At 35.8% G+C, this 25,771-nt stretch overlaps 6 protein-coding genes and 6 non-coding genes across 20 annotated transcripts; 3 read left to right on the top strand and 9 right to left on the bottom strand.

Moving 5' to 3' along the window:
* Positions 1-317: 317 nt before the first annotated feature.
* LOC111431994 (actin-depolymerizing factor 7-like) lies at positions 318-3,831 on the bottom strand. Of its 5 annotated transcripts, none has more exons than XM_023068772.1 (5): positions 3,573-3,815; positions 2,396-2,461; positions 1,134-1,627; positions 779-1,044; positions 318-649 (listed from the first exon to the last, which is right to left on the bottom strand). In XM_023068772.1, exons 3-5 carry the CDS (start codon positions 1,134-1,136, stop codon positions 499-501), a joined length of 420 nt encoding a protein of 139 aa, XP_022924540.1. In that variant the 5' UTR covers positions 1,137-1,627; positions 2,396-2,461; positions 3,573-3,815; the 3' UTR covers positions 318-498. The 5 variants fall into 5 exon arrangements, with proteins under 5 accessions (XP_022924540.1, XP_022924541.1, XP_022924539.1 ...); XM_023068773.1 differs by having other exon boundaries at positions 1,134-1,399; XM_023068771.1 differs by lacking the exons at positions 1,134-1,627; positions 2,396-2,461 and having other exon boundaries at positions 3,573-3,623; positions 3,733-3,831.
* Positions 3,832-3,937: 106 nt separating this feature from the next.
* On the bottom strand, positions 3,938-4,009 carry TRNAC-GCA. The gene has a single exon. It is a non-coding gene; the product is annotated as a tRNA-Cys (tRNA).
* Positions 4,010-4,092: 83 nt separating this feature from the next.
* On the bottom strand, positions 4,093-4,164 carry TRNAC-GCA. The gene has a single exon. It is a non-coding gene; the product is annotated as a tRNA-Cys (tRNA).
* Positions 4,165-4,314: 150 nt separating this feature from the next.
* On the bottom strand, positions 4,315-4,386 carry TRNAC-GCA. Its single transcript has one exon. It is a non-coding gene; the product is annotated as a tRNA-Cys (tRNA).
* Positions 4,387-4,469: 83 nt separating this feature from the next.
* TRNAC-GCA lies at positions 4,470-4,541 on the bottom strand. Its single transcript has one exon. It is a non-coding gene; the product is annotated as a tRNA-Cys (tRNA).
* Positions 4,542-4,842: 301 nt separating this feature from the next.
* TRNAC-GCA lies at positions 4,843-4,914 on the bottom strand. The gene has a single exon. It is a non-coding gene; the product is annotated as a tRNA-Cys (tRNA).
* An 82-nt stretch (positions 4,915-4,996) lies between these two features.
* Positions 4,997-5,068, bottom strand: TRNAC-GCA. The gene has a single exon. It is a non-coding gene; the product is annotated as a tRNA-Cys (tRNA).
* Positions 5,069-5,486: 418 nt separating this feature from the next.
* LOC111431996 lies at positions 5,487-7,091 on the top strand. Its single transcript, XM_023068777.1, has 2 exons — positions 5,487-5,658; positions 6,701-7,091. Exons 1-2 carry the CDS (start codon positions 5,542-5,544, stop codon positions 6,821-6,823), a joined length of 240 nt encoding a protein of 79 aa, XP_022924545.1. The 5' UTR covers positions 5,487-5,541; the 3' UTR covers positions 6,824-7,091.
* A 50-nt stretch (positions 7,092-7,141) lies between these two features.
* LOC111431995 lies at positions 7,142-9,668 on the top strand. Of its 2 annotated transcripts, XM_023068776.1 has the most exons (3): positions 7,142-8,171; positions 9,052-9,115; positions 9,196-9,668. In XM_023068776.1, the coding sequence occupies exons 1-3, from the start codon at positions 7,925-7,927 to the stop codon at positions 9,197-9,199; spliced, it is 315 nt and encodes a 104-aa protein (XP_022924544.1). In that variant the 5' UTR covers positions 7,142-7,924; the 3' UTR covers positions 9,200-9,668. The 2 variants fall into 2 exon arrangements, with proteins under 2 accessions (XP_022924544.1, XP_022924543.1); XM_023068775.1 differs by lacking the exon at positions 9,052-9,115.
* Positions 9,669-9,757: 89 nt separating this feature from the next.
* On the bottom strand, positions 9,758-13,362 carry LOC111431991 (F-box/kelch-repeat protein SKIP4). Of its 4 annotated transcripts, none has more exons than XM_023068768.1 (4): positions 13,245-13,359; positions 12,854-13,096; positions 11,300-11,817; positions 9,758-10,485 (listed from the first exon to the last, which is right to left on the bottom strand). In XM_023068768.1, exons 3-4 carry the CDS (start codon positions 11,779-11,781, stop codon positions 9,891-9,893), a joined length of 1,077 nt encoding a protein of 358 aa, XP_022924536.1. In that variant the 5' UTR covers positions 11,782-11,817; positions 12,854-13,096; positions 13,245-13,359; the 3' UTR covers positions 9,758-9,890. The 4 variants fall into 4 exon arrangements, with proteins under 4 accessions (XP_022924536.1, XP_022924535.1, XP_022924533.1 ...); XM_023068767.1 differs by lacking the exon at positions 13,245-13,359 and adding an exon at positions 13,208-13,224; XM_023068765.1 differs by lacking the exon at positions 12,854-13,096 and having other exon boundaries at positions 13,245-13,362.
* Positions 13,363-14,277: 915 nt separating this feature from the next.
* On the bottom strand, positions 14,278-21,635 carry LOC111431999 (acyl-CoA thioesterase 2-like). The gene is made up of 17 exons (XM_023068779.1): positions 21,481-21,635; positions 21,240-21,332; positions 20,826-20,893; positions 20,671-20,752; positions 19,795-19,841; positions 19,560-19,685; positions 19,061-19,138; positions 18,371-18,458; positions 17,587-17,699; positions 17,053-17,115; positions 16,914-16,969; positions 16,240-16,344; positions 16,083-16,141; positions 15,764-15,863; positions 14,779-14,827; positions 14,634-14,702; positions 14,278-14,558 (listed from the first exon to the last, which is right to left on the bottom strand). Exons 1-17 carry the CDS (start codon positions 21,494-21,496, stop codon positions 14,481-14,483), a joined length of 1,290 nt encoding a protein of 429 aa, XP_022924547.1. The 5' UTR covers positions 21,497-21,635; the 3' UTR covers positions 14,278-14,480.
* A 1,618-nt stretch (positions 21,636-23,253) lies between these two features.
* On the top strand, positions 23,254-24,973 carry LOC111431998. Its single transcript, XM_023068778.1, has 6 exons — positions 23,254-23,301; positions 23,903-23,963; positions 24,122-24,187; positions 24,244-24,406; positions 24,488-24,626; positions 24,708-24,973. The coding sequence occupies exons 3-6, from the start codon at positions 24,142-24,144 to the stop codon at positions 24,867-24,869; spliced, it is 510 nt and encodes a 169-aa protein (XP_022924546.1). The 5' UTR covers positions 23,254-23,301; positions 23,903-23,963; positions 24,122-24,141; the 3' UTR covers positions 24,870-24,973.
* Positions 24,974-25,771: the final 798 nt, after the last annotated feature.

Genomic DNA, 25,771 nt, shown 5'->3' with positions numbered 1-25,771 from the left:
TTTTTAAAAAAAAAAAAAAAAAAAAACCATAATAGTTAAAAACAAAAATATATTTTACTCTAAAATAAAATAAGTTTTATTTATTTGAGTAAAATACAATAGACTGAAAATCATTTACTTCTTTATAGTAAGAATTTAATTATTATAATTTAAATTTAGTAATAATTAGTTTTTTATTGTTAAGATTTAATAGGATTATTTAAATTTGAAAAGGAATTAAATTCTTAAAAAACCTAATTAATTCTAAATGGGTTAGAAACCTAATTAATCAGAAAAATAAAAAATTAAGAGATTTAATAGACAAAATTCTTAAAAAAAAAGAAACAAATTTAATTTTTATATATACCATTTCAAATTCTCCATTAAAGCAACTGATGGGAATTGAAAAGGCTTGGAAAAAGAAACAGCATAAAAAACTACATTATGAAAATAAAAAGGAAAAAATAATATATAACTTTTTATTGGAATGAAAATAGTTTTTATTTTTGTTGGATGGATTTAGAGAGCTCTTGCTTTGATGATGTCAAAGCTCATCTCACTCGGATCAGTTGCCTGTAATTCAACTTGAATTCCATCCAACTCTCTCTTGAATCTATCCTTCGAGCTAGCATATAACATCTTACTTCTTATTTTCGACGTGTCGGGTGACCTACATAAACAAATAACAAAATTTTAAGCCGATAAATTACGGTAGAAATCAATTTAAATAAGAAATTTAATTCTAGAACGAAAAAAAGAGATTGGATGTTATGAAAAAAATGATGTGGGCAGATAATACCAGGCAATGAAGTAAATCTTGCTCTTCTGACAATTCTCATCAGTTGTGAAATCGAAATCAAAGACAGCATAACGGCACTCATTGGCAGGGATGGAAGCGGTGAAATCCGCATAGGTTTCATCGTGACCACCGACCTTCTCTACCATGACCTGCTGGATCCTCTCATCGATCTTGAACACTATGAACCTGTATTTTCTCTTGGCCTTCAGATCCAAAAACTTGAGCTTGCACTCATCGTGCACTGCCATTCCTGATGATGAATTTGCCTGTCAAGATTGCAACAAAACAAAACATCCTTCTCAGTTTTAGAACAAATGTAAGAGAAACTCAATCAAGAACAGAGACAGAAACATACCATAATGTCTGATTTCTGATGTCCCTCAATGAAACAGAGAGCGAGAAGAGAGAGAGAGAGAGAGAGAGAGAGAGAGATTTCGTGATTTATTTATGTATTTTGGATATCTCAAACTCTCCTTAGCCTTTGTCTGGTCTGACTAGCCTTGTAAGGTTCATGTCCTTCACGTACAAGGGTTGTGATTTTGAAGCTCTTAACGTTGTTATATTTAAGGTTATTTTGACCATGTCTTCCTCTTGTTTGGTTGGCCATATACCTCGCTGTTTCTGTTGCAAAATAACCCATTCATACAATACCTAATCTGCAGCTTAGAGAGAGAGAAAAAAGACCTGCCTAAATTTTGCCCTTTAAATGTTGAGAGCAAAATCTTTTTCAATCTGTATTTTGGGGTTTATTTCAATTGTTTGTTTAGATCTTTAGAACTAAACACACACACATGTATATGTATCTATGTGTGTGTATGTATGTATATATGTCTGTATATTCTACAAAACCTTGACGAGATGAAACATTATTATATACAAGTGCTAAAACCAATTGGAACTCTGCTTGTTTGTAAAATAAGTCAGAAATGAAGTTTTCAAGAAAGAAAATTTTATATGGATTTCTTCTATAGAGAATGTGAAGATGGGTCATCCTAAATCTATATATCTAAAATATTCCATAAAGAGAATTTGTGGGTCTACTTAGGGTGCCTTACAAAAGAAAAAATAAAACGTGATAAGGCTCAAGAGGCTTAACAATAAGCAAAGATAAATAAGCGCAAGCGGCTCAATAGCACATGAACTCTTATAAGTTTAGAGACTAGAGGATGAGCGCAGTAGATCTAAAGAGTATCAAAGTGAAGTGATGAACATGTCAAAGACAAGGCAATGAACACGAGTCCAACATAACCCATGGACGTTGTTGAGGATTATTGGGAGTGAGTCCCATATTGGCGGGAGTGAGTCCCATATTGGTTAATTTAGTGGAAGATCATGGGTTTATAAGTGAGAAATACTATCTCGGTACGAGGCCTTTTGGGGAAGCTCAAAGCAAAGCCATGAGAGCTTATGCTCAAAGTGGACAATATTATACCTTTGGGGAAAGTCGTGATTTCTAACAGACGTATAGTTTCTTACTTAAAAACCGAGTTTTTAAGGGCATACCAAAAAGAACAAGTGATAGAGCTTCTATCCTAGGACTCTGGAGATCTAACTTAAATTGTTCTGACCATTCAATCAATGCACCATAATGAGGCAAATAATGCAAAGGAATGTTACCCAGATTTTCTCCAAATCGAGGAGTTAATGGGAAACATAAGATTCTACACTGCCACCATTGCCAATCTGTGGAGAATGAGAATACAAATAATTCCATCCAATCAAACAGCACAACACGTTAAGTCAAAATGCATTCACGTTAGAACAGTCTACTCATAAAGAAATGAAATGATTCGATACAGCTGGTATATGATTCAAGATTGAGAATGAACTGGTTTACTTTTTGTTTGTACACCTAAGAAAGAAAGAGAGTTTCTTGACGGAGCAACAAGCTTTCGAGTTCAACTGATGGAATATTTTTTTTTTTAATACATTCTAGCTTCTCTTACTAGATGATTGAAGATTTTTTTTTAGCTTATTGCCTAGAATTGGAAGATTGCAAGTTAAATGGAGGATGAAACGACAATCACTTCCAAGAAACATGGATCTTACACAAAAGAACAAGAAAAAAACTGGCCGCTCCTGAGAGGAAACGTTTAAGTAACAAAAAGATGGGCGTTCAAGGGAGTCTTTCAAGAATTGAAGCATCAAACTTAAGAGAACAACGGGGTGGATTTATACCCATTCAGAGTTCAGGAATGAAAAACGAAATTACTCCATAAAGTACTGATGTATAAGAATCTCTTATAAATTAGATTGGAATCTGGGATTGAGGAGATTGAAGAGTGAGTGGAAGATCGAAGTTCACTAAAAAAGGAAGATTATCTTTCTGTCATAAATCACAAAACTAAATAAATATATCAGCTCACCAATGCAGGTCCTAGAAATACACACATCAAACCTCATTTATCAACTTGGTCTTCACTTTTTTTCCATTTGAAATCCTAAGAACATAATTATGCGAAAATAATAAGACATTCAAATGGAATTAATAGAACACTCATATGTTCAACCAAGGCAAGCAGATTTTGTTTCATATCGATCGAGTACTGCCTAATTTCCCAAATAATCATGCAGTAGGAAGTCATTGAGCTTCTCAATCCTAGTGGACAAAACGCTGGTGGATTTCGCTCTTGGAATAAGTGAAAACAAGAACATTACTCGTATGAGAAAATTTCTAAATTACTACGTGAAAACCAAAAAGGAAACAATAATCAATCTCTCCATCTTTCTAACTCAACGAAGCAGAAAATTCTACTTTTCTTGATTCAATAGAGAGAGAGAGAGAGAGAGTTACTTTCATCTTATTCTTCTTTGCTTGGAGCTTCTGCGGCATTTTCCTTTTCTTCTTTCTCCCCAGATCAATTCGTAGAAACATTGGCATAAGAACCACGAAAAAAATGAATGAACTGGAATAAACAAATGATTCTACAGATTAATCCAAGATTATAAGTTACTTTGAAGGTCGAATTCATGTCGCTTCTTCCTGCGCGCGAAAGATTATTCTTCGGTATATCGTTGGCCCCTGCCGCCCGGAATTTCCAAACTGATTTGCCTCGGGTCTCCGTCTTAAATCCTTGCCCGAATTTGTTTATAAACCGGGTCTGCCCATTCCGTCGTTCATTAACCCGACGACATATTGAAAAAAAAAAAGAAAAAATAAGGGCCCTACCGGGTTCGAACCGGTGACCTCTTGATCTGCAGTCAAATGCTCTACCACTGAGCTAAGGACCCTTTGATATGAATCAAACCGGGTCTGCCTATTTGATTATATATTAACCCGACGATCGATTTGGAAAAAAATAAAGAAACAAATAAGGGCCCTACCGGGTTCGAACCGGTGACCTCTTGATCTGCAGTCAAATGCTCTACCACTGAGCTAAGGACCCTTTGATATGAATCAAACCGGGTCTGCCTATTTGATTATATATTAACCCGACGATCGATTTAGGACCCTTTGATATGAATCAAACCGGGTCTGCCTATTTGATTATATATTAACCCGACGATCGATTTGGAAAAAAATAAAGAAACAAATAAGGGCCCTACCGGGTTCGAACCGGTGACCTCTTGATCTGCAGTCAAATGCTCTACCACTGAGCTAAGGACCCTTTGATATGAATCAAACCGGGTCTGACAATTTGATCATATATTAACCCGACGACCGATTTGGAAAAAAATAAAGAAACAAATAAGGGCCCTACCGGGTTCGAACCGGTGACCTCTTGATCTGCAGTCAAATGCTCTACCACTGAGCTAAGGACCCTTTGATATGAATCAAACCGGGTCTGCCTATTTGATTATATATTAACCCGACGATCGATTTGGAAAAAAATAAAGAAACAAATAAGGGCCCTACCGGGTTCGAACCGGTGACCTCTTGATCATATATTAACCCGACGACCGATTTGGAAAAAAATAAAGAAACAAATAAGGGCCCTACCGGGTTGATCATATATTAACCCGACGACCGATTTGGAAAAAAATAAAGAAACAAATAAGGGCCCTACCGGGTTCGAACCGGTGACCTCTTGATCTGGATTTGGAAAAAAATAAAGAAACAAATAAGGGCCCTACCGGGTTCGAACCGGTGACCTCTTGATCTGCAGTCAAATGCTCTACCACTGAGCTAAGGACCCTTTGATATGAATCAAACCGGGTCTGCCAACTTGATCATATATTAATCCGACGACCAATTTGGAAAAAATAAAGAAACAAATAAGGGCCCTACCGGGTTCGAACCGGTGACCTCTTGATCTGCAGTCAAATGTTCTACCACTGAGCTAAGGACCCTTCGTTGTTACGTTATGTCATTGTTATTACATATTCAATATAATAATAGAAAAATTAAATAACTTGTCTTAATAAATTAAATATTAACTGTATTTCAATTGTCTAAATTTAGTCAATTTAGTCCTAATAAATTTTAAATTTAGTTTTTCTAAATTAATTTTTTATAAAAATTAGTTACGTAGTACTAATAATTTTCCTGCAATAAAATATGATATGTAAATAGCTTTTCAAAATTTATAATCGAATTAACAAAATTTAAAGTAGAGGGAAAAAGTTAAATTATAATTACAATTAATGTATATTTATTTATTTAAACTATAATCAGATTCATATTTATAATAAAAAATAATTTAATTGTATTATTATTCTACATTAAACTTGAGATTAGACCACCGAACGATCCCAAATATCCCTATATAAACCGGGCGGTTTATATAGCGAACAAGCGGAAACGCGATTTCTTCTCCGTCGAAATGGTGAATCCGCGAACAGACAAGTTGCTGAGAAGAACAACTATGGTGGCCACTGTCACTGCTTCATACTTTCTCTTAACCGCCGATTATGGCCCTCAACCCAATTTTCTCGATCCTGTGAGTTCTCTAGGCATCTCTCCCTCAAAATTTTTATTATCTGTCTGGTTCGAAGCAGTAGGATCTTGGATCTTATGTAGGTTAGTTTCTTTTTACTATTCAGCAACCCAGGGATTTTTATCGTGCCATTGACGCGGATTTGTTGGTGTTCTTTTGTCTGTATTTTTCTGATGTGATTTCTGTTTGTCTATTATGGATTTCCGTTATCTAGACATTGATGAACTTCCTCTTATCTGTATTCTTTTCAAGCGAAATATGAATTGCGTTTGCAGTGACTTCGTTTCTTAATCAATTTTGCTTTTTATGCAACTCATATAGTGTAGTTCAAGCTCTTGGATTTCCAATCATATTTTACACGCTTATTGTTCTTAATTTTTGTTTAGTTGTCGTATATTTCGCCTTGTACTTGATTTAACGTGTAGAACCTAGGTTTTCTACATTCTTCGTCGGTCTTGTTTTCCTTGCTAAATTTACCATTGTTTAACACGATTTATATTTAGTTTATGAAATTTTCATCCATTGTGTTATAAATTTGTTGAGGCTTTAACATTTCAATACAGTGAGTTTAAATTAGATGGAAAATTTCCTTCCGATACGTTGTCAAATTGCTGAGAGTGAACATATACGTTCATCTGATCTCTTACAACAATCTGAAGTTTGTAGGTTTATGAGTTGCTAATTACCATTTGTTCTTGTTTTTGAGTCATCACTTCCAATGAAATTTATAGCTTGCTAGATTTGTCTGTCGCTCATAATTTCTTGATAGTCAAGTGAGATATGAAAACTAAGAGTAAAGAGTGAAGTTTCCCTTTCTATTCAGTTAGAAGCAAGAAGACTTGGCATTTAGTAAATTAATAATATAAGTTTAGGTGACAATTAACATGGTTTTACTTCTACATATTAACAACTGGAAGGCATTAGACATTTCAGTTCTTTGCCATAACAATAACTTATTGATCTACCGGTGTTCGATCGAATTTTCAGATGTCTAGAAGATTGTTCATATTGTTCTGAGTTCTAATGGCCTAATTTTGAATGGCAGATCAAAAAGTTTATACTGTCAACAGAAAGTTCTATTAAGGGTTTCATCTTTGGATCAAATAATCAATCTCAAGGAAGTCAAAGTGAGAAGCTTGGCTCCAATGGTGTCAAGGACAATCCATGATGCGTAGACTCGAGGATTTGGTTACGGTTTTATGCATATATATCTTGAATCTGCAGTTTTTGTTTATACATTTCGTGAAGCGTAGGTTGAGATCAAGCATGAGTAGACCTCTTGGAGGAGACGAATAATGTAGTTTGTTAGATTCTAAGGTGTTGAATGAATTTGTTGGTACCAACTTCATTTAGCATATTAACCTCAAGAGATTCAAATTACTTTGCATATTTTTGGATTGCTATGATATCATATCAAGTGGTTCTGAACTCCTGTAGTAAATGGAACATACTCATATTACCTGTAGTTATTCTAAACTCTTGTAAAAAAATGAACATAGTTCTGATTTAGGAACTTTAGAGGTGAAATGTGATTCTGTGCTGAAATGGTGAGTCAGCCCAAGCCCACGGGAACGTGCTTTAAAAACCATGGGGCTGACGGCTATACGTAACAGGCCAAAGTAGACAATATTTGGTAGCGTTGGGTTTGGGCTTATTACAATTTTCCTATTGTATACAGATTTGAAAGGAATCCAATGATGCTTTCTCAAGAACAATGAAGTTACTATCTTGGCTCGAACGAATGGAGAATAGAGGTATTAAGAAAATGGATTTTTGGATGATCTAAAACTTCCATCCCTTTTGAGGGCCAAATACCTTTGATCGTGTCAGGTGTAAAAGAAAAATGAAAAAAAAAAAAAAGTAACTTTTAGAATTACAAACTTCGTCCTTCCAACTTTTATATAAAACTTTATATAATATTGTTTCATTTCATATAAAATTCAATTCAAAATTAGTTAATAAATAATGTTAGCTGGGCCTACAATTGGGCCTATGATTGGGCCGATGGGCCCTATTGGTTTACATTCAAGTTTCATCAATCGGGCTTCGAGACCCGACTGGTTGAAGCGCGGGCTGTGCACTTCTCTTCCAATCGATCTCACAATCCCATTCCATTTCCACTTCGAACTTTCAAATTTCGAATTCCCTTGCGCTCCAAAATCCCAAGATTAGCATTCCATTCGATTCCAACACACAACTGAATTTCGTTTCTCCCTCTGATCTTCCGCTCCTACTTCTCTAGAAACTGGCTGTGGTTTCAAAACCGAACATGTCCCCAGCCAATCCCGGTGAAGACGCCGGTGTTTCTGGATTTGAATCCCAAGAAACGGAGCCTGATTATGAGGTTGAAGAGCTGGAGCTTGAAGTGAATCAAATAGCTCTGAGGATTCATCACTACAGATCCACTCTGTCGGCTCAGCTAAAGTCCTCCTTCTTTTCGTTACTCGAGTCCTCGAGGCCTCTCCCCATTGGAGCCTCGGAGCTGGGAACATCTGCTGCTCGTCCGGATCATGAAGGTCGGATTGTGTGCCTCTAATTTTATTTAGTTGCTTCACGTTTTTCTTTCTTGCTTGCTTGGAACTGGTAGATTTGCTGACTGAGAAAATGAAGTGAAAGTTTCTTTGTTTTGAATACACATTTAGAAGTGTTAAATTGGGGCGAGTGGAATGCATGTTGTTCTGAATTATTTGATCTGCAATTTCTACATGTTCTACTGCCAATTCAGGTAGATAGAAGGTTTCTTTTGGCTATTGAACAAGGCAACATTATGTAACCAGCGAAGGCTTCCCTTCTCTGTCCTTCCTGTAAATTGCATTGGGTGAAGGCTTCTGTTCTTCTGTTGGTTGTAGTTTATAAAGTATGGTACTTGTTGATTGTTTGTTTAAGTTCTTAAGAAATATTTGATGATATTTTTATATGTTTAATTTATGATCTATGTTCAAGTGAGTTTAGTTCTCAAAAGTGAGCATAGCTCAACAGTTCTCGACATGCAATTCTTCTCAAAGTTTTAGAATCAAATTCTCATTCCCCACTTGTTATACTAAAAAAGTGAGTGAGTTTAGTTAGACGGTAACTCCTCACTACTTTTGAAGCTTTTGGGCCATTTGGGAAAGCCACCATTAAATCGAGCTAGTTTTTCACTATGTAGGCTGTTCTTGCTGTTTGGGGGTGAGTCTATCATCCTCAGGGGGTAATTCTTTCAGTAACAATCATTCTAATGCAGCTGTTGCATCACAAGTTAAACAAGAAAGACATAATTCTTGCTTTAAGCCAAGGGTGTTGTTAGGCAGTCCTGTGAGCTCTGAGTTGAAAGAAATTCTAGGATTTTACTAGATGATCTTTTCGGTATACCCTTTTTGTATTTTTGTTGATTCGGGTCATTTTTTGCAATAATAGATGATGCATATTTCGATCGATTATGCCAACCTATTATTCGAGCAAGTATTAACTTTTTGGACTCGTAAGTGAGCATTGTATGGCAATGAAGCATTATTTCCTACAAACTTCTATTCTGATTGAGAAATCACTCTGTTTATGCAGATGATGAACAAACCACCACAAGAGGTGAAGGCGCAGTTCATGAAGAGGGTTTAGAAACTGCGAAGAAGATACAGTTGCTTGAAGATAAAATATCAAGTAACATCATCCTGATCCCTACAGTTCTTAAGAGGATGAAAGACTGTATTTCAACTATTGACAATTTGGCTTCTTATAATGGGGTCATTCATCCTGCATTCAAAAGGAAAAAAACTAGCTGAATTTAACTCGTACCTGGCTGTTACTTAACAAGCGAGTCTCGAGTGTAGTATGGTTATCGAGTTTGACGTGTAGTGTATTGATCTTTACATTCTGTTGTCGAAAGGGCTGATTTCTCAACCATTTGCTTCCTGGTATGTAACATAACCTCCTGTCTATAACGTTATTGAAGACAATAGTTTTCCATCTGTTGCTGTATAAAGTTCTTGAAATATTGAAATAGGAAGTTTTATGCCTATTCCTTCAACTTCTCTAAAGTTCTACTCCTATTTGTTTCGCACGACGCAGCCTGCAATTATCGATATCATTTACGACCCTAAAATATATAACTTTCCTGCGATTATAGTGATAGGAACAAGAACTTGTATATATTGATAAGAGAACATTAACAAAGTATCAATTCTCCAATATTTCATTGAAAGAGTATATACATTATGGTATTGCATGAGGGCAAGTTTGTCTATCAGGTGGTGGGCAGCTTAAATTGTTACACATTTACAGGAAAGTACATCAACATCAGAATCTAATCTTGGTATAGAGGAACTCACCATCAACCCTTCCATAGTCCTTGCGTTGTCAACATTAAAGATGACACTGCTGAGTCCCTTCCCCACGACGACAATTATTTTCCCGACAGCGACGAGTTGACATGGCGGTCTCGTTAGAAGGGCAGAAAATCTCCCCACTGGAATCCATTCCTTGACTTCATTGTTCCACATCATCAATCTGGTTCCAGAACTTTGATCCAAAACATAAAGAGTTTTGTCTACAATAACCGCTGGACCTCGCCATCCCGAAACCATTTCTGAGTCACTGTGCTCCCACGTTCCACTCGATGGGTCGTAAACCAGAGCATAAGCTTGAGAGTCCACATGACGTTGACGAATATAAATCTTTCCATCCATCACAATCGAACTTTCAATTTCGTTCTGAATATTTGTAATGTCCAAGCAAGGTTCCCATTTGTTGGTGCATGGGTCATATATGTCCCAAGAGTGTCGATCACCTGAATTGGAACATAAGCCCCCAATGGCATAAAGCTTTTCATTTAAGACTTCACAAGCAAAGTAGCACCTGTATATGATGATGATAATACAAGCATTAAGGTAAACTTCATAAAGTTGTGCATAGGCAAATATGTTGCAACTTCTTTGTGAGATGCTACAAGAAACCGAAAGGTTAATATAATATTTTCAATCTATATACTTCCGGACTTGTTTTATTGCAATCTCTACGCTTTCAAATGTCCAAATTTAGTCTTTACATTCACAACAAAATATAAGATTCGTCTAGATTTGTAACGGCTCAGCTCCACCACTAGCAGACATTGTCTTCTTTGGGCTTTCCCTTTTGGGGTTCCCCTCAAGGCTTTAAAACGCGTTTGCTAGGGAAAGGTTTCCACACCCTTATAAAGAGTGTTTCGTTCTCCTCCCCAACCAATGTGGAATATCACAATCCACCCCCCTTCAGAGCCCAGCATCCTCGCTGGCACTCGTTCCTTTCTCCAATCGGTGTGGGACCCCCACTAAATCCACCCCCTTCAGGGCCCAACATCCTTACTGGCACACCGCCTCGTGTCTACCCCCTTCGGGGAACAACTTCCTCGCTGGCGCATCGCCCGGTGTCTGGCTCTGATACTATTTGCAACGGCCCAGGCCCACCGCTAGCAAATATTGTCCTTTTTGGACTTTCCCTTTCGGGCTTCCCCTCAAGGCTTTAAAACGCATCTGCTAGGAAAAGGTTTCCACACCCTTATAAAGAGTGTTTCGTTCTCCTCCTCAACCAACGTGGGATATCACAAGACTATGAGTTTATGCTTTAAATTTTACCAAAAGAACTGTCTCTATTAAGTCTTCCCTCCAGAAATTTAGAAACATATAATCATTACCTAGCAGATGACAATGGCGCAACTGAACTCCAGCTATTTGTGGAAGTATCATAGCAGTAAACTTCATCAGTAGCATCTTCAGACCAACTGCAACCACCTAATAAGTAGAGCTTCCTTCCCATTGCTTCAAACCCCATACCCTTCCTCTTAAAGCTGCAAGATGGTAAACTCTTCATCTGTTTCCAACGCCTTTTTGATGAGTTAAGATCCAACACATAACACGAAACTTGTTCAGACTTGTCTCTACACAAAGCATAGATCCAAGTCTCAGCAAGATCATTCTTTTCACGGCATGAATACCACTCTTCGCTGTTCACAAGATCCTTCCATCTCTTTGAGACAGATTTCAGATTATGATGGTATTTTCGAGGAACCCTTGAGAGGATAGAAAGAACAATGTCATCTGGCAGCCCAGGTATCAGCGATCGCCCTGTCGGTGGGATCAATTCTTCAAAACCACTTGGACCTAAAACACTGTCCATAAGTCCGATCGAGAAGTTTAAGCCATTAAACGACTCCTGAAAGGTCAAAAAAAGAATGTGTATTGCTCAGAAATCCTGCATCAAAGAACTCAGAAGAGTACAATTTATATTCCTTGAGCTTAACAAAGCATGATAACCACCACAAGCTATTTCAAGCCACACAATCAGGAAGCCCATGAATCTGTCAAAAATAATCCGAAATCATTACCCTTTTGACACAGTTCAAAACATTCCAGAAAAAATTTCACCATTCTAAATTTGTAATCTAATCATCTTTTACGACTCATTTTCTGATCATTTTTACCAATTGGGCTTAGCTTATGTAATTGTTTTATCCATTTAACAAAAAGGCATCAAGCAGAATGTCTCAGCCACATTGTTTGAATCAGCAGCATGTTCAAAATAAGGTATACAACATGCGCTTTCAACCAGATCATTGAAGAAACAACAATCATTTCAGTTAATAACATTATAAACTGAAGTAATGTTATCGTTCTAAACATAGTAAAGCATCTTCGAGTATGCCTGTAAGTTTATCAAAAGCTTCTACAACCTACGTTTTCCTATTCTCTCGTCTGGCTTACGTTCTTCATGGATCATTCAAACAAAATGACTCTATGAAATTACATCTTTACTTCAACATCTTGCAAGTAACATATGAGAAACAAGAGAGCCTTCTGATTCTATTGGTGCTTAAAACAATTAAGTATTCTCCATATTACTATATCTCTAGAGTCGATAACTTTAAAGGAACTATTGAATTCAATCACTATTTGTCGTTATTCTTCAGTTTTCCGTTGAGATATTTAAATTGGATCAGTGAGCGATTTTAGGGTTTGTAGTAAACTAAATTGGTTACTTCCAATTTCGTAAATCAATAGTTCAAACTAGGAAATTTCTAAATTTTATAGGAACTTCCCAATTACTTCAGAAACTACATCTAACCTTGTTCACCTACCTTGAAACCCATCCTGATATTAAGAAAGTCATCAAGAAATTAAGGAATTGCTTGAGAAAACTTGTTTTTTAAGGACAGAGGTTCAGGGAAAATAACTTTGAAAAATCAACTTACAAGCAAATTGAAAAGTAGTTCGTGAAAACAATTTCAGCAGCAAAAATCAAACCATTGTTTTCAAAAGTCTTCCAGAAACAAGCCATTACAGTTTCACTTTCCATTTCTAGTTCCTTGAAGCTGTCGTATATGTATCTAGAAATTAGTACCGAAAACTATTTGATCTTTAATTCCAACAAATCCTCACATACTAAATGGATCAAGCAGGACCGATTGAAACCATAATCTGATCTCAAACACAGCCTGCATTGCACATACAGAACGAGAATTATCTAGTTCACCGAGGTTGACAAACAAATCAAACACTGAAGGCATCAAAAGATAACAAGCCAAGAAAATAGTTCGAATCAAAACCTTAAATCTTAAAAGAAGATGAAAATGTCGAACTCACCGGAGAAATTGATTCGAAAATTCATGGGATAGATCTGATGGTAACGGAAGGTGCTCGTGAAAGGAAATCAGACGGAAGCACGCAAAGGCAAATCTGCGTGTGGGGGTAGATTTGTCATTAGACCTGCTGAGTTTTTTTATTTTTTATTTTTTTTTATTTTTTTCGGTAAAGTAAGTTTAAATTTCAATTTTAATACGGATGTAGGCTTCTAAAATAAAATTTGTGTCATAAATTAAAAAAATAATAATAAATAAATAATTGGTGTGTTTGACCTAAATTAAAATTCTATATTTAATAATTCATAAATTTTTTAAAAAATTTAAAAATTGCATAGACTAAATTTTGTAATTTTAAAAGTTGTGAGACTAAATAGTTTATAAATTAAATTTAAATTTTAACTCAATAACTTCATCTAAGTTAAAGTCATACGAATAATAATGTAAATAATAATTTAACTTGATTTTATTTTATTGGTTAAATTAAGAGGCAACATTGTTGCATTGGGTTTATGTTATATATTGTTCATACTTTGGAGAGTACTTGTGAAATCAACGAGTATTGGATACTAATGTAAAGCAATGTTTTATATGGCCATAACTTTAACTATGATTTGCTAAGTTACGGCAAAGCAATATGCTATTAAACGTATTTTTTCTACATCGTTTACATTTAGTGTTTAGTCTAATTTGACCGTCAATATAGTTTGACATCGTTTAGAAGGCACTCTAAATCAAAAGAGGAAAAACGAACCTTTCTCAAAATTCAACAATAAATAAATGTGATATATTGAATCTAAATATAATTTGTTTTTACCATCTATAAAGTTCCTCTAATTTTATGGTAAAAAATGAACTACATTCGTATTTAATACGAATGGAACTATATTAAAGTTAGTCGAAGATTTTAGCTTTCTTTCTTACAAAACATAATGTATTGTATTTTAAATCTATATGACGAATCCAAAAATCTATAAAACAAAAAAATATATGAATAAACTAAGAGAGTTTCGAGAGAGGAAAGCAATCACCGCACATCTAAACACGAAATACCATAAACATAGTTGTATGCTGTACATAGTTATTGCTTTAGATATTGAACCTTTGAAAGCTCACCATAATATTCTGCTAATTTGGAGAAGGGAAAAGGAATGTAGTCTGTGTTTTTTCTGCAGCCATTCATATGGACAAATAGTACAGAATAGTATAGGTTGAAAGCTACCACATTAGATGACACACTTCATAGCTTTGAGGCTGGAGAGGACTTGGGTGCTCTCGCCTTCCGAATAACGCCTTCTTGAGTCAACGAGACGACGAGCTGCTCATTATTTGCACAATTCAGTTCCTGTCATAACAGATAGAGAAAGGAACATATGGTAGTTAGCTTCGTTACCTCGCCCTTTTGGTTGAACATCTCGCCCTTAATGAAACAGCGCGTGCTGTAGGCAGTAGGCGCGTGCATCTGTTCATGCTTCTGTTAGTATATTTAGAGCACAAACAAAACTTCATGAAATAAATACTTCATTCATTCTACTTACCACAAATAGCAGCCAGTCGTCAGCTCTTAAAGGTCGGTGAAACCACACCCTGAACAGAAATGAATGCAATGGAGGCATAAGTTTTGTTCTACATTTGTGGCAATGATAAAACCATGCGTATATATTTCTTACACTCACAGCCACGTCCCACTAATCATGGAAGAAGCATTACATATTAGGAATCACGACCCTCCACAATGGTATGATATTGTCCACTTTGAGCGGTCTTATGGCTTTGCTTTGGACTTTCCCCAAAGGCCTCATACCAACGGAGATGTATTCTTTACTTATAAATCCATGATCATTCCCTAATTAGCCAATATAGAACTCCCTCCCAACAATCTTCAACAATCCTCAACAATCCTTCCCTCAAACAAAGTACACTATAGAGCCTCCCCCGAGGTCTATGGAGCCCTCGAACAGCCTCCCTTTAATCGAGACTCAACTCCTTCTCTGGAGTCCTCGAACAAAGTACACCCTTTATTCGATATGTGAGTCACTTTTGATTACACCTTCGAGGCTCACAACTTCTTTGTTCGACATTTGAAGATTCTATTGACCTAAGTTAAGGGCATGACTCTGATATCATGTTAGGAATCACAACCCTTTACAATGGTATGATATTGTCTACTTTGAGCATAAGCTCTCATGGCTTTGCTTTGGGCTTCCCCAAAATGCCTCATACCAATGGAGATGTATTCCTTCCTTACTTATAAACTCATGATCATTCCCTAAATTAGCCAGTGTGGGACTCCCTCCCAATAATCATCAACCTTACATTCTTACATTCCAAGAACTAGTTCTAAAAGCCCATAAGGACTTCACATTATTGACTATACAAAAAATAATTGCACTTGTTTTTCCTTGGATCCCCCTTATATTGTTTCATTTTTCTTCAATAAAAGTTGGTTGTTTATTTTCTTGTAAATTGACTGTCAGCAACTGAAAGTAAAAGAATTGAAAATAATATCGTTGAAGTACTTACGAGTGATCCAAGCTCACGGAAGTTGCCCTCAAACCCTTCCTACGATGGGGATTCAAGCCTGCTGAAAGAAACATCAGATCAGAAGTGTATGCTAACACACCTGCACAGAGCAATATGAATAAAACATCATTTTCTGCGTATTTCAAGCAAGGATTTCCTAGACTAGAAATTTTTTTTAGTCTCCTTTCAAATCTCTCATTTATAGAGGTAAGAAATGTGCACTCAGATAATGGCAATAAGAGAGAAGAACTATGTTGAAAGTTCTCACTTAATCTTCACATCAAAAAGGTTTTCAAAACTAAAAGCCATTAAGCTGCTTACCTGTGCAAGGCTTGATCATCTGATAGTGTTCCTTTTGCTCTAAACCAATACTTCAAACTGCAACATAGTTCAAGACGGTTCTATAAATCCAATGTACCAACGGCATATGAGAAATATACTATTATTAACTGAGATGAGAAGTGTAACCAGGTTACCTGGGAGGAGATTTGGTCTGGTCCGTTGCATTATTAGGCTCACAAAATCGTAGATCAATTGGCCAAGGAATAAACGTCTTGGAAGCTACCTTGTTACGGTAAGTCCTGATATAACCAATAGTTCTTGTGAACTGTTTCTACGATAGACTAATTCTTATCCAAAATGACATTATCAGCAGTTACACACTTAATATGAGTCAATGGACCAAGTACGCCTCCATATCCACCATGTAAACGCATCTTTGTTATTATTTTTTGCAAAACAAACATTTAATATAAGTCTATCACCGAGTAAGTCTCCATATCCACCTTGTAATCACCCTACCAGAAGAAATTCAAAACTTCTGCAATTGATGCTTTTCAATTACAAACTTTATATAAAATGGAAATTCCAGAGGAATACCGTAGCTGATTCTATTAGTAAACCAACTAGACCTGATTTCACCAAAATTTAAATGACTTAATACATCCAGGGCACGGCATGACCTAATCTATATCAAATATCGGAATAAAGGTTTCTGTTATTGGAGCACATAAAGCTACCATAAAAATGAACAGAACCAATGGAAGAGCTACTTCTTTGTAGGGAGAACAAGCAAGAATTCATCAACTAACTTGCATGATCAGAAAGCTGATACAAAGAAAATCTAAAATGAACTACAGAAAAATCTTACCTAGGAAGAGATGGATTTGTAAGGCGTCTCTTACGCAAGTCTTCCATTGATACAAGCTGTAATATAATCAATATTAATATCCAAATAGAAATTCTCTGGTGGAAATTATCTTACACATAGTTAGCAAAATTTTAGTCACCTTATCTGGAGATGGCACAGGTGGCATTTTTGGTATCTGGTGGTCGAAGCCTTCTTCTTCTTTCTGCAAATAAACCGTTGCAGTCTTGGCAATCAAAGTATTGTAGTGAAAACTAAAGAAATGTCAAACGATGTAGAATTTTTCTCTCATTACTTAATTTCCTAAGATCCATCAAATTCAAAATTTGGATGGAATTATTCTGGGATAGTTTTCATGCTATGTTGGAATTCACTTGGAGTTCCCCACAGATAATTAAGACTGTTGCTCAAAATTGGCCATATTGACTTCTTCAAAAGCTCTTCCAGTTATTCTATAACTTTTGTTACTTGCATAAACGATTTATTATCTAGGAGTCCTTCGTGTTCATTCAAAGTTGTGATAGCGAATTTCAAAGGTGTTTGGAAAATTTACTAGCTTGGAAGATCGTTCCAATAATTCTACCATACATATCTTCATCCTGCAAGCCTATATCATAATGGTAATTTTTTTTTAAAAAAAAAATTACCACCCAAAAGTGCACAGATTGCTAATTACTTGAAATGAAGCGAGCAATGTAAAAATGATATTTCCTCTCTGTATTGCATCCACTTTCCGGGTAGAAAAGCTGTTTCCATCACGCATACGGTGAACTTGATATATAATCGGCACTACAAAAGCAAAGAATGAATGGTTATCGTCCTTTTTCAACTTCAAAGTTATATTTACAGTCTAATTTTAAGATTGCTCTATTTTTCTCACTCTATCTGAAGTATGTCAAATAGATAGGGAAAGTGTCCCATAGTTAATTTATTCATGAAAAGTCCTGCTCTCCATGTGGAAGATGTATTGGTGCGAATTTCTTATGGTGACACACAGTTATGCAGTTGGGTTCTAAACTGCAGAAGGTACTAAACTATCGGTATATACTTCACGCACACTTCAATCTATAATCAGAAAGGCAATAATCATAGAAGCGTATAAAACCAAGGGTTCAAGTCAGTGTTGAAAAATCCAAAAGGTAAGAGGAAACCAGCTTGCACAGCTTTGGACAAATCACTAAATGTGACAGAGAAATTTATCCTTGGATGAAAAAACACTTTATCCTGAAATCTCCCCATACTACAATTTTATGAGAGGGTAAGGTATTCTCTAGCAAATTGCCACCACCGTGCAAATTAATTTAATTTCAAGTGAATTATCGTCAAACGAAAATGATGAAGATAGGAAACAAATGTGTGTAAGCACGCAAAGATATTACCATGGGCTTAGATATTACAACTGGGTGTCTGTTATCTGAGAAATAAAAGCATTCAGATCCAGCATAAATAATCATACTTACTATCACAATCCCCAACCAGAAGAAAATATGCATGCAAACTATGAACAAACTTGAGAGAATCAACAGTTTTTGACGCTGCTGCCAGTGCCTGTAATATGTATGAATTAGAAGTGAATTTCTGTGTATCAAGAAGCATTAACAATATTCCTATAGTTTTTAAGCCAACATTTATCAAGTAGTTTAATTAATGTGAATACAAGTAGCCAAAATGAGCATAGCTCAACTATAATTAACATATATTCCTTTCCTTGAGGTTGGATGTTCAAAGCCCCGTATCCCAAATCCGTGGCACTCAAGAAAAAAAAACACATTAATACAAGCAACAGATCTTGAGACATGCATAGGCTGCTAAATCAGTAGAGACGTAAACAAATGGATATTTCCCTCAAACCTTTTATACTTTAAAAATATGCTGTTATGATTGGCAAACATAAAAACAAAGTACAATATCAAGGGTACGCGATAAAGCACCAGATTGACATCAGAAAGAAAAATTTTGAACTGCACTTAAGATTAATTGATTCACCAGTCAACTACATTGAACATTTGACAATGCAAAATCCCAACCTATCCAGGACCCTATACTTTGAAGTCTATAAAACAATCCCTCTTAAAGCTATCGATAGTGCTTTATGACGAAAGAAGAAATAAAAATGATGGTGCAATATCAGGGAATATATATATGTATACCTGACCAACTAGCTGCCCACCAAAAACCTTACCAAATTTTGGAGCCTCGGGTAAAGTAATCCCTTGGAATGTATTCGCCTCCAGAGAATCCAAAAATAAGGAAGAAATAGAAGCAACAATTTTAGGAAGCTTATAGGCAAAGAAAACAATAGAATCAACTTTATTGTAGTTCTATGATTCAACGGGAACAAGTCAACCACAATTTTTCTCATAATTTTCCTTTCAGTAAGTGTAAATCTATGATTCAACAGTAACAAGGAAACGCTCTCATTCTCAGTTTAAGTAGAACGAAATTTATTGATCTTCTTTTTATGCAGTAATATTCCAAAGGAGGTGATATATAAAAATAAAACGACCTTTGATATTTCAATAACATTCAAAATGTTTCTAACTAATGAATTAAAAATAATCTTTAGTTTAATTAAATAATTAGATTCATGGCAGTTGGGAATGTGGGCACTACTTGCGAAAAGTAAAATCGTATTCAAGAAAAACATACTTCCAGAGGCTCTAACTGCAGTATTTTCTCAACAACTGCAAATGTATCACGAGTTCTGTCAGCATTCCAGATGGACATTGGATTTAACAATGTATAATGTTCCCGAGGTAGGACCAAACATGTTAGCTGCCACAAACAGAAGCACGTAGGTAGGTAAACTATGTAGATAGCATAACATCAAGAACAATGCATTTTGCTTGTAAAAGAAAAAAAATGGAAGGCCTAGACGACCTACCTTAGACAAAGCAACTATATCAGATTCCTGTACAGATCTTGAGGTTCCTGCAAAATCAGTTGATTTCATTTCTAGTTTCCAGGCTCATCACCAGAATTGCATATAGCAGGCAAAATCCACAGGGTGTTTTCTCAGCCCGAGATGAGAATATAGTTGTAAGTGTACATCAAATTAAACACATAACATAGCATATACAGATGGGTACATTAATGAAATCCATCACTCACTTGTTATCATCTCAAAGAAGAAAGACTATACGGCAAAGAATGGACACAAGAGAACAATCTAATGGAAGCACCAAAAGGAGAAGATTAGGAAAACAGCAAAATCCCACCGCTAACAGATATTGTCCACTTTGGCCTGTTACTTATCGCGTCAGCCTCATGATTTTAAAATGCATCTATTAGGCAGAAATTTCCACACTCTTACGAGAAATGCTCAATTTCTCTCTCCAACCAGTGTGGGATCTCACAATCCACTCCAACGTCCTTACTGGCACACCTCTTGGTGTCTAGTTCTATACTATTTGTAACAGACCAAACCCACCGCTAACAGATATTGTCCGTTTGGCTCGTTACGTATTGCCGTCAGCCTCAAGATTTTAAAACACTTTATTAGGGAGAGGTTTCCACACCCTTATAAGGAATACTTCGTTCCTCTCTCCAACCGATATGGGATCTCACCGGTAAACTGGTATGATCTAATACTAGGTTATAAAGATTTTCTACAAATGATTGCTATTCGGAAAAGTGTGGAGAATATGATGAGTTGAATAACAACGCAGAAATTTTAAGGAAACTTCCTGTTTAATAAATTTGACAGAAGTTGATCTCACAATAGTGCATAAAAATGATAAAATACTGAAAATATATTTACCACTATCAAAATAGTCATAACGCCTTAACTGAAATTCTGGACGATTTTCTCCATCTGCATCACCGCAACCATGTACTTCGGCCTGTAAACCATGAGAGAAGCTTTTTCAAGACCAACTAAACTTTCAACAACTGCAAAATTCCGAAGAAGATTACCTCTCCCTCCCATATGAAATAGATTCCAGCTCCTGTTTCACCCTCACGAAGAACGTAATCTCCGCTCTCTGAAAAGACAATGTCAAATTAAAATTATCATATTACAACTGCTACGCTAGCTAATGAATTTGAAGTTACAATAGCATCCACACCAATTTCTAGTCTAATGTCAAGTTTTCAGTTAATGAAGCATTTAAACTTTGAATATACTATCACACTGCTGTGAGTTCGATTGTTTCCAACAATTTTCATCAGACAGGAAAGAGAAACAAAGACTTCAAAGATAAATCACACATCGGTCACTACATACTCAATCGATCGAGTGGAAGAGAAAAATATTGATTGATTTCATCAGCTGATTACATATTATGATAGACCAAAAGTTATAAACGCATTGTGGAAAATCAAAGTTACCGTAGTGCTTGACGACGGCCACTTCAGCCACTGCCCTTAGAGACGAACTAGGCAGCTTCTGCAGCAGCGGAACACATCCAAGAAACTCAATCACTGCAAAATCAAATTAAGAACATCGAAATTACGCGCGACGGAANAAAAGTGAAGTGAAAACAAAAAAAAAAAAAAAAAAAAAAAAAAAAAAAAAAAAAAAAAAAAAAAAGGAAAGAAAAATCTTGATTCCGATTACAGTTCGGCGCACCTGATTGTAGGTTCATGGTGCTCGAAACAGAATCGGCTCTTAGTTCAATAGTAGATAACAGAAAACGAATCAGTTCGGAGTATAACTGTTGGATGAAGATGATCAACGGAATTATGAATTCCTCCGGGCTAGTTCATCATACACGTTATAAGTACTTAATATAATAAACAATTTCTTTTTTTTTTTTTCTTGACCAACAAATTCACAAAAAAAAAAACAAAAATATGAAATTATACCAAAAAAAAAAATTGAGTTAATTTGGTTGAAAATTGAAATATTTGGACTCACATATATCATATTTATCTTAAATATTAAATATGTATCACTAATAAATAATTATGGGATAATTAGATTAAATTGCGAAATCAACCAAATTTCACTTTTCAAATTTGAAAATAATTGATATAATTGTTGGATGAAAATCCGAGCTAATTTAAGGAATGATCATGAGTTTATAATCAAGGAATACTATCTCCATTGGTGTGAGGCTTTGCCGAGAAGTCTAAAGCAAAATCATGAGAGGTTATGCTCAAAGTGGACAATATCATACCATTGTAGAGAGTTGTGTTCATCCAACATGGTATCAGAACCATGCCCTGTGGACAATATCATATCATCGTGGAAAGTTGTGTGCATCTAACATGGCATCAGAGCCATGTTCTGTGGACAATATCATACCATTGTGAAGAGTCATGTTCATCTAACATGTTATTAGAGTAATGCCCTAAACTTAACCATGTCAATAGAATGCTCAAATGTCGAACAAAGGACTCCAAAAGAAAATGAGTTCGATGAATGAGAGGTATGAGATGAAAGTCAAAAGTTAACCGTGCATTAATTGGGATCCAAGAATCGAGGCAATGCATGGAGGAAGTAATCAAAACAACATACCTTATAAGGACGTTGTGCCACCTAGGCATGCGTGAAACATGGTTGGTATGATACTCCGCACGTGCCAATTATAGACACATTTATTTTATGAAACTTTTTTTTCAATAATATTTAAATAAATAAGTAAATAAAAGTTGATCGTAAATTTTAATTCTATATTTAAATAAACAATAAATATATATTAATCACAATAAATAAATGGAAGCTTTTTATATTAATATTTTACTTGGATTAAAAATAAAGATTTAAATCAATATCTTAGATTAAGTTTTTTTTTAAAAAAATAATAAATTATTAACAGAGCTGTAATTTTCCGAGAAGCTGCAGAAATGGTTGGAATGCGATGCGAGGTTAACTCTCTTCTCCTCACTCTCTGAATTCCGCTGGTTTTGCATTTCATTCTGTGGGAACGATCCTCAAGCTTTTGTCAATGGAACAAAGATTTGGTATTGATATTATGTTGTGCTTTTCGCGATGTGCACGCAACCTGTTTGTCAAAAGTCCCAAGAGAAAAATTTATACGATGCGTCCTATGATCGATGCTTCTTCAACCAAAATTTCATGCTCAACTAGAGGACGTAATATCTTTGACGACTATATCATTGATTTTGGTAAGAACAGGACAGCCAGAATCTGTTTTTGCCTTCTTCAAGATGATGCTCGCAAATGGGCTCAGGCCAAATCATGTGATGATGCTGAGCGTAATAAGAGCTATTGATGCGTTAAGCTGGGATTCAATGATTGAAGGTTGTGCATGGAGGAGTTATCCAAATGGGTTTTATGTTAGAAGTAGCAGGATTTCGTTAGCCGTTCTTGGGTTTTATACAATGCGTGGAGTGCCATGATCATGGCATTCTTGAAATATGGTCAGCATAGTGAAGCTTTGGATCTTTTCAGAGGGATGCACAATCAGGGAGCTCAGCTAAACATGTAAGCATTGTAAGAATTCTACCTGCTTGTGCTGATTTTTGTGTTTTTGTGAGATCCCACGTCGGTTGGAGAGAGGAACGAAACATTCCTTATAAGGGTGTGGAAACCTCTCCCTAGTAGACACGTTTTAAAACCGTGAGGCTGACAGCGATATGTAACGGGGTCAGCCGATATGTAACGGGCCAAAATGGACAATATCTACCGACAGTGGACTTGAACTAGTAGAATGGTATCAGAGCCAGACACCGGGCGGTGTGCCAGCGGGAACGTTAGACCCCAAGGGAGTGGATTGTGAGATCCTACATCGGGTGGAGAAGGGAACGAAGCATTCCTTGTAAGAGTGTGTAAACTCATCCAATTGAAAAACTGATGGATGGAGGGAAATTTATCAGGTAACTCATACAGCTGAGTAGTAACTTCAACGCATCCATGTTATTGATGATCATTGAATTCCATTAAATGGTCTGAGTTATCTTGAATTTCAATGGAATTGATGGTCTTGGTAGTTTTTTATTTACTTGAAACATCACCACTCCATAACATAACCTATCTATTTATGCTCTTGCTACTTCAACCTATCCAATACGTAAAATTCATGAAGGGTGGGATTCTTGAAGTGCTTCTTGTCAATGCCAGAGACATCAAACACACCAATCTGTTTGGTATTATCTTCTCTTATAGACTTGTTCTTAATGTTAACTCGGGTTGAGCCTCAACCCGAGAAGTACTTTTTGTCTGTTTAGAGCATTTTTTGATCTGTTGACCTTTAAAATGATTATTAGCGTCTTATTCATATGCTCGGATTTGCTTCTTGTTTTAGGTTCCCGGGCATATTATGTGATGGTAGAATGTGGAAATCATGAACACAGAACAAAAGTATCATCAGGTTGGCTCCCCTCTGCTCTTTTCTCGTATGGTAATTTGTAATGCTTCCATGGTCAGGGCTTTCACTATGTTCTGTGGACACAGGTAAACATGAGAAGGTTTGTTGGAATGAGAAGTTTTCATTTGAACTCCCTTCATCTGATTGGAAGAACATAACTCATATCAAATTCAGAATCATGCAAACAAAATTTCTGAGCAATGAATCTGTTGGTACAATAGTGTATGAATCTTTCATACCTCTGCTTATTTCTTTGAGCAAAAATTTTCTCTATGTTTACATATTTCGACACGAAAATAGCAGAATCCACCTTGGTGGAATAATTTCAGAGGGATACGAAAGAGGATTCATAGAAGTTCGGCCAGCTCCATACAACGTCGTGCTCGAGGAGGACGACACTTACAAAGGAGAAATAAAGATAGGATTCAAATTTTTCACCAAAGTAAGATTTATATACAAAATTTCATTGTATCCATCAGAATAGTTTTTCTTGTAAGTTACTGCAATCTCTACACTTGTTCAGGAAGAAATAGTTCAGATGGAAGCAAGAGAGTTCATTGCAGATGTGAAGCAGGAAAGGAAACCGATCTATGGCAAGGTTATGAACTTGTGGACAAATGTATGGTTAAAGTTGTTGTGCCTCTTTGGCCACAAGAAATTTTCCAGTGGTCGAAAACAACAGTGAACTCATGAAATATTATGTCGGGTCGAAAACAACATTTTCAGTTTCTATTTGGGTTTTCTTCTTCGTAATAAAAAAGATGTCCGATGGATCATATTGCATTCAAAGAGTTGTTACGGTTCTCCTATCAACACTATAGGGGCCAGAGGTCAAACATCGACCACTTTACAATGATACTCTATCCACTAATCCACTAATCGGTACTCGAATTAGAACAGACAATCAATATCAATGAGAAATATTACTTGTATTAGAAATTTATGTCCTTATTCTTTTTCAACAGATAAATTTGCATCATTCCATAATTCGTATAATATAGTTTTTTTATAAATAATAGTCATCCTCCTCTTTCATATAATATAATCAATGTATACATCAGAACTCAAACAAGGTGGTAAAAGCACACTGTTTATGTAAAAGAAGCATTAGAATAAACTTCCCACTAAAAAAAAAGATGCAAACTCAGTATTTTTTACCTTACAAATTTGAAAGATGAAAATGCCAATAGCAGCCAATATTAAACCATCTGAAAGACTATATCTCAAAAGTTAAATGAAAAAAAATGACTAAAAATACAAAAATACATTCGCATACCGACCGTAAATACATATTCGAAAGCCAAACTGCAACTTCCTGAATGCCTTTTTTTCAAAAAAAAAAAAAAAAAAAAGGGTTTGAAAGCCTGCAAGAACTCAACTGGGCAGAGGCATAAATGCAAACTGAAAAAAAGAAGTCAAAATTGTGGGGGCGTGGTGGTATATGACACAGTAGGAAGAACCTCTCAATTCCAACAGAGTTAAGATAACCAATAACCAAGGAATGGCGGTCTGTCTAGTTCACAAAATGCTAGAAATGACATCAAATATATATCTCTACAAAGCTTATCTGGAGAAAAGGGGGGGGGG

Source organism: Cucurbita moschata, unplaced genomic scaffold, assembly GCF_002738365.1.
Source record: "Cucurbita moschata cultivar Rifu unplaced genomic scaffold, Cmos_1.0 Cmo_Scf00037, whole genome shotgun sequence".
NCBI lineage: Eukaryota > Viridiplantae > Streptophyta > Magnoliopsida > Cucurbitales > Cucurbitaceae > Cucurbita > Cucurbita moschata.
Note: the sequence above shows the minus strand (reverse complement) of the source record. Positions and strands in the feature narration are given on the sequence as shown.

Excerpts from the sequence above, each read along its gene's own strand:
- LOC111431994 (XM_023068770.1), bottom strand. The coding sequence starts at position 3,659 with ATGCCAATGTTTCTACGAATTGATCTGGGGAGAAAGAAGAAAAGGAAA. Across the intron at positions 1,045-3,572 it reads CAAAGAAGAATAAGATGAAA|GCAAATTCATCATCAGGAAT; the intron begins GTAACTCTCTCT and ends CAATCTTGACAG. Across the intron at positions 650-778 it reads AAGATTTACTTCATTGCCTG|GTCACCCGACACGTCGAAAA; the intron begins GTATTATCTGCC and ends TTGTTTATGTAG.
- LOC111431996 (XM_023068777.1), top strand. The coding sequence starts at position 5,542 with ATGGTGAATCCGCGAACAGACAAGTTGCTGAGAAGAACAACTATGGTG. Across the intron at positions 5,659-6,700 it reads AACCCAATTTTCTCGATCCT|ATCAAAAAGTTTATACTGTC; the intron begins GTGAGTTCTCTA and ends TTTGAATGGCAG.
- LOC111431995 (XM_023068775.1), top strand. The coding sequence starts at position 7,925 with ATGTCCCCAGCCAATCCCGGTGAAGACGCCGGTGTTTCTGGATTTGAA. Across the intron at positions 8,172-9,195 it reads TGCTCGTCCGGATCATGAAG|ATGATGAACAAACCACCACA; the intron begins GTCGGATTGTGT and ends CTGTTTATGCAG.
- LOC111431991 (XM_023068765.1), bottom strand. The coding sequence starts at position 11,781 with ATGGACAGTGTTTTAGGTCCAAGTGGTTTTGAAGAATTGATCCCACCG. Across the intron at positions 10,486-11,299 it reads GCGCCATTGTCATCTGCTAG|GTGCTACTTTGCTTGTGAAG; the intron begins GTAATGATTATA and ends CATCATATACAG.
- LOC111431999 (XM_023068779.1), bottom strand. Across the intron at positions 16,142-16,239 it reads CAGACCAAATCTCCTCCCAG|TTTGAAGTATTGGTTTAGAG; the intron begins GTAACCTGGTTA and ends ACTATGTTGCAG. Across the intron at positions 14,703-14,778 it reads ACGACTGGCTGCTATTTGTG|ATGCACGCGCCTACTGCCTA; the intron begins GTAAGTAGAATG and ends AAGCATGAACAG.
- LOC111431998 (XM_023068778.1), top strand. The coding sequence starts at position 24,142 with ATGGTAGAATGTGGAAATCATGAACACAGAACAAAAGTATCATCAG. Across the intron at positions 24,188-24,243 it reads CAGAACAAAAGTATCATCAG|GGCTTTCACTATGTTCTGTG; the intron begins GTTGGCTCCCCT and ends TTCCATGGTCAG. Across the intron at positions 24,407-24,487 it reads GAATCTGTTGGTACAATAGT|AATCCACCTTGGTGGAATAA; the intron begins GTATGAATCTTT and ends CGAAAATAGCAG.